Here is a 16,423-nt window from a genome sequence, read left to right as displayed (position 1 = left end):
CTTTGATTCCTTCCCTTCTCATGCTTTACCAGAAAATTCCACTGGTTCAACTTACAGATTGATGGAGTATGCAGTCACCTACCAGAACCAGCCCGGCCAGCAGTCAGCTAGATTACTTAGAGGGCCCTAATGAGCCTTCTTGCTTTCACTTTGTCCCATCCTTCATGGCCTTTTTGAGGCCCAGCTGCCATTTTAATTGTTTATTAGGGAAACTTCCAGGAGTTCACAAAGTATAGAGTGTAGTTCTGTAACTATTCAGTCATGGGACTTGTCGGCTCACAACTCTGCAGTCACTCCCACATCGCTCAGAGTAAGAGCCAAACAGCCTGCTCTGGCCCAGTTTTCTCCAGCTTCTTCCTTACTCCCTTCTCCTTTCTGTGCCTCAGAGTGGCCTCCTGGAACATCCCAGGTGCATTCCTGCCCCAGGGCCTTTGCCTGCACTGTTTCCTCTGCCTGGAAGTCCTTCCCCTAGCTGTCAATGGGCTAACTCTCTCACCTGCTGTATTAGCTTGTATCTCACCTCCAGGAAGTTATCCTGACCTTGGTATTTTAAATTACAGCCTGCACCATGGACTGGCTCTGTGAAACCCCTCCTGTGGCTCTATTTCTCTTTTTTATGATGTTTATCAGCTTCTGACTTATTTGCTCATTAAGTTTATTCTTTTTTTACACACTTTTTTCTTAAAGTTTACTTATTTTGAGAGGGAGAGAGAGAGCAAGAGAGAGCATATGTGCATGCAAGTGGGGGAGAGGCAGAGACAGAGAATCCCAGGCAGGCTCCACACTGTCAGTGCAAACTCACAAATGATGAGACCATGACCTGAGCTAAAGTTGGATGCTTAACCGTCTGAGCCACCCAGGTGCCTAAGTTTATTCTTTACTGCCTATCTGCCACCTGTTAGCACATAAGCCCCAGAAGGACAGAGACTTTTACCTGTTTTGTTCACTGATGGATGTTTCCCAAGAGATTAGTATGGAGCCTGCAACCTGGTAGGCACTTGGGGGGGGGGGGTAGAGGAAGAAAGAAAGAAAGAAAGAAAGAAAGAAAGAAAGAAAGAAAGAAAAGAAGAAAGAGAGGGAGAGAAAGAAAGTGAGAGAGAGAAAGAAAGAAAAGAGGGAGAAAGAAAGAAAAAAGAGAAAGGGAGAGACAAAGAAAGAGAAAGAAAGAAAGAAAAGAGAGAGGGAGAAAGAAAAAAGAAAGGGAGAGAGAAAGAAAGAGAGGGAAAGAAAGAAAAGAGAAAGAAAGGAAAGAGGGAGAAAGAAAAAGGGAGAGAGAAAGGAAGAAAAGAGAGAAAAGAAAGAAAGAGGAAGAAAGGAGAGAAGAAATAAAAGAGAAAGGAAAAAAGAAGAGAGAGAAAGAAAGAAAAAGAAAGAAAGAAAGAAAGAAAGAGAAAGAGAGAAAGAAAGAAAGAAAAAGAAAGAAAGGGATTGGTTTCCTCTTTGTGGAAGCACGTGTTTGAGACAATGTCTCAATCCGGCCAGGTAGCCAAAAAGAATGACAGATGCCCTAGGGAAGTTGGAGACATGCCTGGTGGTAGCAAATGTGTAAGTTCCAGATTTCGATTGCAAGAAACAGAAACCGATGGTTCACTTAGGCGGAGAAAAGGGGAATAAGGTTGTGGGAGGATTTAGTGGCCTGGGCAACCCAGTTTGCTGGGGACTTCAAAAGGCCTGGCCGCGTAGGCTCCTTAGCGTTACAGTGTAACTCGGGTCTTTACGGTTTTACTCCGTTTCCTTAAGCAGACTGTCAACTTTATACAGATACAGATCACGTAAAGTTTCTTTTTGTAAAACCACTGGGCCCTCCACTGCCATTCCTGAAAGAGGCAAGTGGTGCCACCCTGGCACCCCGTGCCTCAGTTTACCTCCTCTGCTGCAGGATGTGTCGGGTGACTGAGGGTGGCTCTCCTTACCTCTCCCAGGCCTTTCTGAGGACTTTGGGTGTGTCGGGCTTCCAGTGCGGCAGTCTGGGGTCATCATCTTGCCTCCTGATCACGTTCCTGGAAGGTGGGCAATTTGATCCCATCAGTGATGCTGAGGGGGCTAAGTGATCTCTTAGAGTCATTCAGGACTGGCTAGAGCCACGCCCAGAATGCAAGTTCGTGTGTCAAATCCTTGTTTTTCCCACCAAACCACACTGCCTCAAAATGTCCCTGTGGTTCACATCACAGCAGATAAGGAAGGATTTTTAAAAAAATGTTTATTTTTAAGAGAGAGAGTGAGGGGGAAGGGGCAGAGAGAGAGACAGGATCCAAAGTGAGTTCTGTGCTGAGAGTGGAGAGCCTGATGTGGGGCTTGAACTCTCAAAAGTATGAGATCATGACCTGAGCCGAAGTCAGACGCTTAACCAACTGAGCCACAGGCACGCCAGGAAGGGGCTTATAGTCCCTGATCTGTTCTTTACTTTGTTTGGGCATTCTTTCAGTGATTGTTGAATAGATTTATTTATGTCAGTTCTTTCCCAGTTCCATTGAATGTCAAGAATAAAACCCTCTTGGCACATGCACCCCAATGTTTATAGCAGCACTATCAACAATAGCCAAAGTATGGAAAGAGCCCAAATGCCCATCGATGGGTGAATGGATAAAGAAGATGTGGTATATCTGTAGAATGGAGTATTACTCGGCAATCAAAAAGAATGAAATCTTGCCATTTGCAACTACGTGGATGAAACTGGAGGGTATTATGCTATGCGAAATTAGTCAGAGAAAGACAAATATATGACTTCACTCACATAAGGACTTTAAGGTACAAAACAGATGATCATAAGGGAAGGGAAGCAAAAATAATATAAAAACAGGGAGGGCGACAAAACATAAGAGACACTTAAATATGGAGAACAAACAGAGGGTTACTGGAGGGGTGGGAGGGGGGAGGGGCTAAATGGGTAAGGGGCATTAAGGAATCTACTCCCGAAAACATTGTTGCACTAGATGCTAACTAACTTGGATGTAAATTAAAAAATAATAATAATAATAAAAAAAACCCAAACCCTCTTTCACTCGTTGCCAGATTTTCCTCCACTCTCATTGCCCTGGAAGGAATTTTACTGATCTCTTTTTTAAACAACTTCACTAAGAATATTGATGGATAATTTGCAAGAGATGATCCCCAAATGGCAAATATGGAGAATGAGTTCCTCCTTGTAGTAGTAATGAGATATAATTTTTTTAATGTTTATTTGTTTTGAGAGAGCACAAGTCGGGGAGGGGTAGAGGGAGAAGGGGACAGAGGATCCTAAGTGGATTCTGTGCTAAGACCAGTGAGCCCGATGTGGGGCTCCAACTCACGAACTGAATGGCAAGATTATGACCTGAGCTGAAGTTGGATGCTCAACTGACTGAGCCACCCAGGTGCCCCAAATGAGATACAGATTTCATGAGGTGCAATTTTCACCACAATGTCTTTGACATACAGTGGAAAAAATATTTTAAAGATGTTATTAAATGCTTGATGCCATTATAAGTTTGTAAATTGCTTTGGGAGAAAAATTTGACAATATGTATCAGGCATTATAAAAATATTCATAATCTTTGACCTTAAGTCAGACCTTAGGGTACTTCTGGTACCCTCTTCTAAAGAAACGATTCAGAATGTGGGCACAACCTCTATGCTCAGAGATGTTCACCAAAGCATTCTTTATAATACTGAATCAGAGGTAGATATCCAATGAGAAGTGAATGGTTACATCAGAGGGTTACATTTACTGGAATAGAATGTAGACATTGTATGTAGATTATATCTCCCTAAAGCTGGGTGGGGGAAACAGTGATAGGATAATCATACAGCAATATGGAGAAATTCTCATGAACAATTTCTCATGAAAAAATATGTAGAAAACAATCTTGTAGACTCCAGTATTGGCCAAAAATTCAGTACAATGACAATACAGGATTGGTGAGGAAATGAGAAAACAGACATACTTATGTTATTGAAATAAGGACTCCTTGTATCAATCGAGGTCAAGGAGAAACATCAAAAGTCTCATCTTGGTCAGAATTCTCTGTCCAAAATGCATTGTCTCTCCTCCCCCCACATACCCTAGGACACAGAAGTGGGAAATCCAAGCTCAACTTGCTTTGGAATAGTGGAACAAAGGACTTTTAATCTACAAAGGTTTAAAACGGAATATATAGCTGTTAATATAAATCCAACTCATATTATTAATAGTTTTGTGGAAAGTTGGGGCACCTGGGTGGCTAGGTTGGTTGAACATTCAACTATGGCTCAGGTCATGATCTCATGGTTCATGGGTTTGAGCCCCATGTCAGGGTCTGTGCTGACAGCTCAGAGCCTGGAGCTTGCTTCGGATTCTGTCTCCCTCTCTCTTTGCCCCTCCCTTCTTCGAGCTCTGTCTTTCTCTCTCCAAGATAAATCAACATTAAAAAAAATAGTTTTGTGGTAAGTTTAGGAAGAACTTGCATTTTTTGGTATTTAATTAAATTTGGAGCATTTTAGAGAATTTAGCATATAAAAATAGCCCTGTGATTCCAAATATGTATGTAACTATTAAATAGCTGATTGTAGACTTGGGTTTTTTAATGTTGAAAGTTATAAGAGATTTTACTTTTTAGCCAAAATTGGAATGTTTAAGAGAATTAAGATGAAATTTTATACCTTTATTAGATTTACTAGAATCAAGTGTTTGAGAAGGTGTGGCTCGTTTAAAGTCACTTGAAGTATTTAAAAAAATGTAACATTTAAAAAAGATAAATTTAAAATAATTTAGTCTAAAATAACCTGAGTTAAAACTATTCAAGGAAATTTGATTAAGTATGAAATCCCCTTAAAACTTATTGTCAGAGGCACCTGGCTGGCTTAATCTGTAGAGCATGTGACTTTGGATGTTGGGATAGTGAGTTCAAGCCCCATGTTGGGCACAGAGATCACTTTTTATTTTTTAATTAATTTATTTATTAAAAAAATTTAATGATTTATTTATTTTTGAGAGAGAGAGAGAGAGAGAATGAGCAAGGGAGGGGCAGAGAGAGAGGGAGACACAGAATCGGAGCGGGCTCCAGGCTCTGAGCTGTCCACACAGAGCCTGATGCAGGGCTCAAACCCATGCACCATGAGATCATGACCTGAGCTGAAGTCAGACGCCCAGCTGACTGAGCCACCCAGGCACCCCAAGATTACTTCAAAAAAACAGTTATTATCAGAGGTCCCTAGGTTTTTTTATTTTGTTTTAAAAGTAAGCTTTAGGCCCAATGTGAGGCTTGAACTCGTGACCTTGACATCCAGAGTTGTGTACTGAGCCCACCAGGCGCCCCCCGCCTAGGTTTTTAAACAGAAAAATATGACTCGTAAGTCAACTAGAAAAATGTTTGGAGAAATAAGGTGTTTGAATTTATAAGCTTAATAGCTAGAATTAATTTTTAAAACCAAAGTAATTGCAAATAGTGTTTTTTCTTTGCATAAAAATTGCCCTCCAGCACAACCTCATGTGGACAGGAAAAGTTTAAGTTGTGACAAATCAATGCCTAGAACATGAAGCCAGTCGTGAAAAGCAAAGGAAAACTACGTGTTTCTGGGTGTGCGCGATAATGGATGTCAGTGATGAAACGGTCTAAGGAGATGAGCTCCAAATTGCTACCAGTGGTTACTTCTATAAAAGGCAGTGAGAACTGAAAAAGGGTGGAGACTCTTATTATGACTATGTTTAGTTATGTAATATTTTATTTTCCTAAAAAAATAAAAATAAGTATACCCTTGGATTCGTTAATTATTGTAAAGAAAAAAAAATTTTTGAGTAAATCAAGTCTGAAACGTGAACTGAATCAAAAGTGCAATTGTAGTAAATGTCCAGCAGGGGGAGCCCTAGTACAAACTTGTGGCTGCTTGAGGTTCCTTTATTCCATTTTTATTAATTTGTTTTTTATTTGAGTGTAGTTGACACACAATGTTATATTAGTTTCAGGTGTACAATATAGTGATTAGACAGGCTTATACATTATGCTATGCTCATCCCAAGTATAACTACCATCTGTTAGCATATAACGCAGTATCATTAACTAAATTCTCTATGCTTTTCTTTCTTTCTTTCTTTTTTTTTTTTCTTTGTGACTTATTCATTCCATAACTGGAAGTCTGTATCTTCCACTCCGCTTCATCCATTTTGTTTTGCCCATTCTCCCACTCTCCTCCCCTCTGGCAACCATCAGTTTGTTCTCTATTTACAGGTCTGATTCTACTTTTTGTTTGTTTATTCATTTGTGTTTTTTTTTTCTTTTAGATTTACATATAACTGAATCATATGCTTTTTGTCTTTCATAGTCTGAATTATTTCACTTAGCATAATACCCTCTAGGTCCATCTATGTTGTTGCAAATGCTAAAAATTTCATCCTTTTTGTGGCTGTGTAGTATTCCTGTGTGTGTCTGCATGAGCACGTGTGTGTGTGTGTGTGTGTGTGTGTGTGAATACCACATCTCCCTTATCCATTCATCCATCAATAGGTTGCTTCCATATCTTGCTATTATAAATAATGCTGTAATAAACATTAGTGAATGAGGGGTGACCAGCACTCAGATGGAGTCCCAAACCATGGGATAAATTTCCAAGCCAACATTCGATGGTTTCATGATTTAAAAAGATGTATCTTTGAATTGGTTTTTAAAAATTCAGTAATTTCTGTTGTAAAAAATCCAGTCAGTGGTCAGACTCTATTTGCTATGACAAGTCCATGTTTTGTTTATGTATTTATTTTTGAGAGAGAGAGAGAGAGAGAGAGCAAGGGAGGGGCAGAAAGAGAGGGATAGAGAACCCAAGCAGGTTCTGTGTAGAGCTCGACGCAGGGCTCAAACCCACGAACTGTGACATCATGACCTGAGCTGAAGACGGGTGCTCAACCAGCTGAGCCACTCAGGAGCCCCGACCAGAGTCCATTTTTTTTGGCCGGGTCCTCTCTTGGTGTCTTTAAGTCAAGATAGGTTTTTCCACGCCAGTTAAACTCTGACAATGTAATGTCGATCAGTAGGGAAGTTGGCTAGGTTTATGGTATATCCATACAGTAAGAATTCATCCATGAGGAAGAATGAATTAACTCATATGTACAATATGAAAGTATGTCCAAAATATGATGTTAGGGGAAAAAAATTACAGGTTGCATTTGTACTCAGATGAAAGGGTGTGTGAAGGTGTGTGTGGGAACATGTGTAATGCATGCATACGTTTTATGTTCCTGGGAAGACAGTTCAAACCGTCAGCAATGATTCTCTGTGGAAAGCAAGAATGGGGGAGTCGAAGGCACTTTTACTCGTCACTTGTTAACTTTCTGCACTATTTCAATTTTTTTTGCAGCATGCATGTGTATTTTTGACAGTAGGCGTTGCACACCAATACTGAAATTTTCTCTTTCCTTTTTAATTTACAGAGCAGTAACCTCCACTCGAAGAGAAGCCCCACCCCTCTGTGCAGAACATGGTGCCAGCCTCTTCATTCCTTTCTTAGTGGTTCTGGCTTCAGTTATTCAACCGTGACTGGAAGCCCAGCTGTGCTGCCCTACCATCCCCCAGCCCTGAAACCCGCCCTTGCACATTCCTCTGTCTTGTTCTGTGCATACCAGGTGGTTCCACTGTCTAAAGAAGCTTCCTTCTGGGAAAAAATGTTAATGTTTTCAATGATACACAAGCTCGGGATTTCAGAGACAAGAAATTAGTCTAGTTCTACTTAGCAGGTTAAAATTGCTGCATTAGAATGAAAGCAAGTTATTAGTTTCTTGTGTCATATTGTATAAAGCATTGGGACCCAGACTATTGTTACATAATAAAATATTTTTAGAAAATTCTAGTAGAATTAGATTTTATATTTTTTCTGAATTTTCCTGTATCCGCTGTGGGGCACACTGCTTGCTTATTGATAGCTTAAGATATATATACACTCTATAAATGTATATATATTTGACGTGCAAAGATTTATGAATAAAGGTGTTCACTTAATGGTTATGTATAATGGGGAGGAGAAACTCATAATGTCCAATAATAGGGAACTGTTTTCATATGGTTTGGTATATCTGTAGGTTAGAATCACGTTCAACTGGTAAAAGTCATGTTTACCAATCCAAATGTCCTTCAGCTGGTGAATGGATGGGCTCACTGTGGTACATCTATACAATACTTAGCAACACTCTCTATATAGTCAGAAAGAAAATGTTACATGAGTAACACTCAGATGTGCTAATACAAGAAGCCAGACCAATAGGCGACATACTGTATTATTCTACTTATATGACATTCTGGAAAAGGCAACACTGTAGGAATGGAGAATAGATCAGTGGTAGCAAAGGGTTAGGACTAGGGGGAGGGGGTAACTACAAAGGGGTAGTGTGAGGGAATTTTGGGGGAGTGAGAAACTGTTCTGTATCTTGATTGTGGTAGTGAATCTATGTCTTTGTCAACACTTAGAACCGTACATCAAAAAGAGTAAATTTCACTGTGTGTAACTGAAATGTTTTCAAAGAACGTTTAATGATACAGAAAAATGTCAACAATAAGTACAAGAAGCGAGATATGAAACCTTCTAAAATATAATACAAATTTAACAAATTCTATTATGATATGCATATTGTAAACGAATGAAAGAAAAAGTAATAAACTCAAAGGCAGAGCAATTATCTCTGGGTGGTGGTCTTATCAGTGATTCCTATTTTTGACTTTGGCATTTTCGTGTTTTTCGGATGTTCTCTAATGAGTATGTGTTACTTTTATAATCAGAAAAGGAGAAATCCACACACATATACACACACGCATGTATCATACGTGTGTGGTACTTTGTCTTGACACAAAACATTTCGAGAAGACAAAAATAAAACCAAAAGCTTGTCACAGACACTTCTCTGTTCTCCTTATTCCTTTTCTTACCTAAAGCATGTGTGGGGGTTTCAGACATGAGAAGTCCCTGATTCTGATGCCCCGGTACCCAGAAACAGGCAGCCAGGAGTTCTTTCACTTCCTGCAGGGCCTGTAAATCTCTGTAAGGGGGAAATAAGATTGTCCGGGGGCGGTAGAGCTGTTCCTCAAATGTGTAACCCTGAGCACAGGGCTCTTTCTCTCTTACCCCAGTGCCCCTCATCTCTAGGTGAGGCCCCCCTGGCAGTGTCTCTCCTCAGTTTTTGTGGACGCTTGACCAAATAGTCCCTATACAGTTGGAAAACTGAACAGCCTCATGATCACTGTGTATGACATAGACACACATAACAACCCCATGAATAGCTAAAGAGCATCTCAGACTGCCCTGGGCTGGCCTCATCTCTCTCCCTGGGAATGACATCAAAGCCTCTTGACTAGTTCCCTCTGCCTCCCATCCCTTTCTCTCCTGTTTCCTTCTCTCCCACCGTTACCCCTCCCTCGTGGCATCCACCGGCTCATTGGCCCATTGCTGGTGATTTGGCAGGAGAGACCAGCTAACTTCCTTAACCACTGTCATCAGCTACCTTCATGATCATCACCATCATCATGACCATAGCTAGCATTTCATGAGTTCTTATCATCAGCCAGGCACTGTTGTAAATGCCTGATAAATGATTTAATCATTCACATAGTTATCATTACTATCTCATTTTGCAGACAAGAAAACTGAGGCTTGACACTTCCTCAAGGTCACAAGGCTAGTAAGTGGAAAGGAGTTTTTACAACTAGAGTTGGAGTGCTTGCCCATCTGCTGTACTAAATAAGATCCCACAAATGTTAAGGATCCCTAGATTCTGTTTCAGAACCATCTGAATGGACTCCTTTCTCAGTAGATTTCCAACCTTGCTATCCACGTATCGTCTTTGCTTTTGCTTTTCCCTTGCACTTTGACACAAAACAGTCTCTCTTTCTCCCAAACTGGACTTCTCTCCTGTCCATACTGGCACCTCTCTTGCTTGCCTTGGCATGTTTAACGACACCTGTCAGGGTAACATAATTTCTATCTCACTTCCAAGGGCTGATGTCATATCCCTACTCAAACCGCCTGAGCATTGCAGGTGGAAATTAGACTTACAGTTACATGGAAACAAGAGTTTTCCATGCATATGAGCCTGGCTATTCCCAGTGCCCAGATTTCTATTTTAGTAGCTGAGATCCCATGGGTTTTTTGAGAAACCTGGTGTGGGTGATTGAATTTGGGGGTGTTTTTTATTTTTATATAAAGGTTAGCCACTTGTAGCCTTCGGCATACAATATCAGACCACGGATATCTTCCTTTAGCTTCAAAGGGGGTTGGCCAAACATTTGGCCAAGGTTTATATAAGAAGGTGGGGTGGGGGGAGAGAAAGGAAGGAAGGAAAGAAGGAAGACAAGAAGGAAGAAAGGAAATCTCTGGAGTGTTTCAAAATCCTGCCCCAGTTCCTGCACCGTGACAACCCATATCCTATGACAGGCAGTAGGGCATTGATACAAGATCAGGCAGGATGAACAAGCTTGCCAGAGCAACTTTTCTTCTCATTGAGGCCTTGGAGTTTCATGATTTCTTCTTCCTTGTGTAGATTCCAGCGTGACACTCCCAAAATGAACTCTAAGAGGTTTCCAGACCTTACTAGATACTGTGTTATCAAGAATATCATTTGAGTTCCCCTCTCTTCCCATTATGTCTAGCAACGCTAGATTAGACAAGGGTTCAAACAATACAATCCTACCGGCCACAGAGGAGGGAGGAAGCAGAACCAGCCTCAAAGGCATGTGATCCGTGCAGGGGCCCAGGGACTCCTCCTCAGAAGGGCCCAGCTTGGTCTAATGCTCTTCTGTTTCTGTCTTTTAAATTTTAAATTTTTGAGCAAGGAACCTAGCATTTGCTCTTTTCACTGGGCCCTGCAAATCATGTGGCCGGGCCTGAGTGGAAGTAAAGTATTGCCAGACAAAGGGGGTTTTATTTTGTCTTAGGTGGCTCTGTTTCATAGATAAGAAACAGGACAATGGAGGCTCTGGCTCTGTCCCCTCTTGGAAAACAATGCCTCCAGGCTTGACTACAGACCTCCAGCATAAAGGGTGAGGTCTAGCTCCTTTGGAGCACATTTCATACGCCTGGGGGCCTTCTCACCCTTTAAGTCCTATGTCTCCAAGAAAGAAGCTAGCCGTCTGCTTCCCCCTTTGCCCTTGAAGCCAGGATGCCGATACTTGATGTAAAGCTCACCAGTTGGGTGCACGTGCTTGAGGCTTCCTTTCAGGGGACTTGCGGCCAAGGAGTCAGACTGTCCAGAGGAAAGGACAGTGGTGGGCGGGGTCCTAATGGTGACACTGCTGTTTCCATCCGAGGTGACTGTGCCGGTGGTGGGCTCAGGATCTCTGCTGGGCGGTCGGACATGGTTAATTGGGGCTTGGTTCCGAGTTGCACAGTCTGGAAGCTTCATCCCCTGGCTCTCCTGGAGATTCTATACTTGCTTTCTGCTTAAACTGGCCAGAGTGGATTCTGTTCCAAGTCCTGACTGATCAACTTGTAATTCTAATTAAAGGTCTCCCAGCCAAGGGCGAAGGGAGGAGATGACTTGGCTCAGTCATGTCTCCACATTTTCGTAGCTTATAGGGTTTTTCATTGGTGAAGAGGGGCATCCCCCATGTGAAATGGCAGTTTTTGCCCGTGTGCACAGAGCTGGATGGACTGCTTGTCTGGGCTTGTTCTGCTGGTCGTGAGGCCCTTTGCTGTGCACATTCTTTCTAAGCCCCATGATGCACAGCAGTACTGAGGCTTCGGCAGTTAGCGGTTTGAGCCATCACCTCTTGTTATGTGAATCCTACCAGTCCCTCCTGCCCCACAGAAGAGGTGCTGTCATAGTCTGTCTGGGCTGCTATAACAAAATACAACAGGCTTGGGTAGCTTACCACGAGCAGAAGTTTCTTTTTCATTGTTCTGGAGGCTGGGAAGTCCTTGGTAAGTCCAAGGCACCATCGTGGTCGCGTTCTAGTGAGGACCCTCTTTCCAGATCCACAAGCTCAGGCCTTTCTGCTACATCTTCACATGGTGGGGCGCTAAGGAGCTTTCTGGAGCTCCTACATATGCACCAATTGCATTCACGAGAGCTCCACCTTCCTGGGGGCCTCCCAGAAGCCCCATCTACTAATGCCGTTACTTCAGGCAATAGGATTGCAACATGGGAATTTTGGGGGGACACAAACATTCAGACCGTAGCAGGGGCTGATGCCCGAACAAACTCAGAAGAGGCTTCACTGCTCTCAATTCTCCACCATTTCGCCTGAGAGGAGTCAAACAAACTCTATCCACAAAATGGTCTGACTCCCTATGGGTTCAGATGTGCTAATCTTCTGTTCCACCTTCTGTGTCCACCAAATAACTCCAGCCCATCATCTGGATCTCAGTTCAAGGGCCTCTCCCTCAGTGATGGTTTTCTTGACCAATCCTCCCAATCGAGGTCAGGTTCAGAGTTTTTTTTTTCTTCCTTATTTCACTTTGTAATTACACGTGTGTTAAAAACAAAGGTGGGAATTGGAGGTGGCATTAAGAAATATTTAACCATTGTGGTACAGCCTGGTCAATCAGAGCAGATACCCAATGGCTTAAGCAGGAAAGCCACCAGCCTTAACAACTGGCCCACCATGTTGTGGGTACCAACAGCAGCCATGGCAGGGATGAACTAACTCTGCTCATGGCTGTATCTTCAGCCCCTGGCCTAGGGCTTAGCACTTAAAAGATGTTTAATAGATGTCCAGTGAATAAGTTATTGTTCTCTGTTGTTGACCTTTTTTTTTTTTTTAATGTTTATTTTTGAGAGAGAGAGAGAGAGAGAGAGAGACATGCAGAGTGCCAGCAGGGGAGGGACAGAGAGAGAGGGAGACAGAATCCAAAGCAGGCTCCAGGCTCTGAGCTGTCAGCACACAGCCCAATGTGGGGCTCAAACCTATGAACTGAGATCATGACCTGAGCAGAAGTTGGACGCTTAACTGACTGAGTTACCCAGGTGCCCCTTGACCCTTTTCTTTCTTTTTTTTTCTCCTTTTTTAAGATTTTATTTTATTTTTTTAGTTTACATCCAAGATAGTTAGCATATAGTGCAACAATGATTTCAGGAGTAGATTCCTTAATGCCCCTTACCCATTTAGCCCAGCCCCCCTCCCACACCCCTTTCAGTAACCCTCTGTTTGTTCTCGATATATGAGTCTCTTATATTTTCCCCCCTCCCTGTTTTTATATTATTTTTGCTTCCCTTCCCTTGTGTTCACCTGTTTTTGTGTCTTAAAGTCCTCATGAGTGAAGTCATATGATATTTGTCTTTCTCTGACTAATTTTGCCTAGTATAATACCCTCTAGTTTCATCCACGTAGTTGCAAATGGAAAGATTTCACTCTGATTGCCGAGTAATACTCCATTGTGTGTGTGTGTGTGTGTGTGTGTGTGTGTATGTGTGTATATATATATATGTGTGTGTGTGTGTGTATATATATATATATATATATATATATATATAATCTTCTTTATCCATTCATCCATCCATTGTTGGACATTTGGGCTCTTTTCATACTTTGGCTATTGTTGATAGTGTTGCTATAAACATTGGGGTGCATGTGCCTCTTTGAAACAGCATACCTGTACCCCTTGGATGAATTACCTAGTAGTGCAATTGCTGGGTCGTAGGATAGTTCTAGTTTTAGTTTTTTGAGGAACCTCCATACTGTTTTCCAGTGTGGCTGTACCAGTTTGCATTCCCACCAGCAGTGCAAAAGAGATCCTCTTTCTCCGCATCCTCGCCAACATCTGTTGTTGCCTGAGTTGTTAATGTTAGCCATTCTGGCAGATGTGAGGTGGTATCTCATTGTGGTTTTGATTTGTATTTCCCTGATGATGAGTGTTGTTGAGCATCTTTTCATGTGTTGGTTGGTGTGTATTCATGTCTTTTGCCCATTTCTTCACTGGATTCTTTGTTGTTTGGGTGTTGAGTTTGATAAGTTCTTTATAGATTTTGGATACTAACCCTTTATCTGATATGTCATTTGCAAATATCTTCTCCCATTCTGTCGGTTGCCTTTTAATTTTGCTGATTGTTTCCTTCGCTGTGCAGAAGATTTTAGTTTGATGAGGTCCCAGTAGTTCATTTTTGCTTTTGTTTCCCTTGCCTCTGGAGATGTGTTGAGTAAGAAGTTGCTGCAGGCAAGGTCAAAGAGATTTTTTCCTCCTTTCTCCTCTAGGATTTTGATGGCTTCCTGTCTTACATTGAGGTCTTTCATCCATTTTGAGTTTGTTTTTGTGTATGGGGTAAGAAAGTGGTCCAGGTTCATTTTTCTGCATGTCGCTGTCCAGTTTTCCCAGCACCACTTGCTGAAGAGACTGTCTTTTTTCCATTGGATATTCTTTTCCTGCTTTGTCAAAGATTAGTTGGCCATATGTTTGTGGGTCTGTTTCTGGGTTCTCTATTCTGTTCCATTGATCTGAGTGTCTGTTTTTGTGCCAGGCCCTTTTCTTTAAATTCCACTTTTGCTTCATGACTTTCTTGGACCTAGTATTTTGGACTTTCTGAGACTTCCTAGGGTATGGATACCAGTTAGCTTTGTTCCGTGAAGCTACTTGGCATCTCACTCAGGCACCTGATGGAACAGTAGATTCCTTCCTTCAAGCCAGGACACCCTGGGGCTCCCTGGGGGTACCACCTACACAGAGAGTGGTTGAGGTTGGAAACGAGATCAAGCTCAGAATAGGTTAAGTAAACAAACTATCGGAGAAAGAATGGAAGGGAATGAAACCCAAGAAGATCGGCATGTGGTGGAATGTTCATTAGTGTGGCCACTGGGATGGTTTATGAGTGGTGTCAACTTCTTGGAGAAGTTGTACCCAGCTGGGCACCATCAAACCATGTACCTTGTCATGACCCAGATGTGCCCTACTCTCTCAGCCCTAGGGGTCTTGAACATGCTGTCTCTCTGCACTGATTTTCCTTCCTGCTCTGCCATCCATTGGGCAGACTTTTTTAAAGATCTTCCTCCAGCATCATCTCCTCATTGAATCCTCTGGCACTCTCTCCTATCGGAGCCTTGGTTGTGATTTGCCTCTTTCTCCCCAGCCCCCTGCGAATTCCCCTAACATGGTCCATCTCCACTGTCTTGTCATTATTTGGGACTATGGCTTCTTTGAAGACTCACCCATCTTTGCATCTCCAGCCCAGCCATGCCTGGATGAAGTGTACATTCCACAAGTGGGTTTCATGAGAGAATGGAGATGTGGATGAACTGGGTGGGTGATTCTTTAATATTCTTTTAATGTAATTTTATTCATGTATTTATTTTAACTCAGCTCTACGTCCAACATGGGGCTTGAACTCATGACCCTGAGATAAAGCCTCACATGCCCTGCTGACTGAGCCGGTCAGATGCTCTTTAACTTTCTTTCAGTGTAAGTTTTGTTGGAGGAAGTCAGGGATGGTACGAGAGGAGATTGAAAGCATCATAAGAAACAAAAAGCATCATGAGTCATACTTTTCTGTATTTATGCTCTACACCCATAAGTGTATATGACATATGATTAGTGGGGGCTAGGGAAGCAGAGCAGAGGGTGACAAGAGACACAAGAACTTGGAGTACCTAGAAAGGAAGAGAAAAGGCCCCAAGTGATTTCTAGTCCACAGTTTGTGTCGGGGCCAGCAGCTTCTCAGGCTAATCCCATGGAAGCCCCAGCCAAGGCATCTCTTGGGCCAGGCTTGGAGAACACAGTGTTCACTGCCTTTCAGTTGCCTGGGTTACCGGTTGGCCTGCACAGTCACTCACAGCACACCGGCCTGTGACTTATTTAGATGCTGCCAGTGATCTAGCAAGTAAATGGGTTTCTGTGGAAAAAAAATGCTTCATTTAGAAAATAATAATAACTTTCCTGCTTCCTGAATCTAAAGTTAATAACACCTGCTCACTTGAAAGATTTTCAACAATACCAACAAGGTGGTGTTTTGTTTGACATTAGGAATGGAATCGAGAGCAGAATCATTAAATGTCACGTTCTAGGCTTTCTACACATTAAAATGCTGATTTCAGTCATAGAGTTGCCTCTTGACTGGTCTCCTGGCTTCTGATGCATTTTCCCTCCAGCCTAACTTCTATAACACTGCTTGAGCAATCATCCTGAGCAAGGGTCAGCCCTACTTCAAAATCATCAGTGCAAAATAAAACCATTTTTATTTTTTAAACATTTTTAATGTTTATTTATATTTTGAGAGAGAAAGGGAAAAAGAACATGAGCAGGGGGGTATAGAGAGAGATAGAGACTGAATCTGAAGCAGGCTCCAGGCTCTGAGTTGTCAGCACAGAGCCCGACGTGGGACTCGAACTCACCAGCCATGAGATCATGACCTGAGCCAAAGTCAGATACTTACCTACTGAGCCACCCAGATGCACCTCTAAAAACCCGTTTTTAAAAGTAACATTCAAGATCTTTTCATTTGACCCCAAGCTGCCTTCCCAGCCTTGTGTCTCCAGAGACCCTTCATGTTCTCCAGGTGCCCTCTCTCAGC

General features: G+C 42.3%; 1 protein-coding gene across 1 annotated transcript in view; it reads left to right on the top strand.

Moving 5' to 3' along the window:
• BST1 (bone marrow stromal cell antigen 1) overlaps nucleotides 1-8,824 on the top strand; it is a 31,764-nt gene extending 22,940 nt beyond the window's left edge. The window contains exon 9 of the mRNA XM_007093768.2: nucleotides 7,376-8,824. Coding sequence (XP_007093830.2) covers nucleotides 7,376-7,481 — 106 coding nt within the window. The 3' untranslated portion in view covers nucleotides 7,482-8,824. The remainder of the gene's footprint in view (nucleotides 1-7,375) is intronic.
• The last annotated feature ends 7,599 nt before the right edge of the window (nucleotides 8,825-16,423 follow it).

Source organism: Panthera tigris, chromosome B1, assembly GCF_018350195.1.
Source record: "Panthera tigris isolate Pti1 chromosome B1, P.tigris_Pti1_mat1.1, whole genome shotgun sequence".
In the NCBI taxonomy this organism is placed as follows: Eukaryota; Metazoa; Chordata; class Mammalia; order Carnivora; family Felidae; genus Panthera; species Panthera tigris.
Note: the sequence above shows the minus strand (reverse complement) of the source record. Positions and strands in the feature narration are given on the sequence as shown.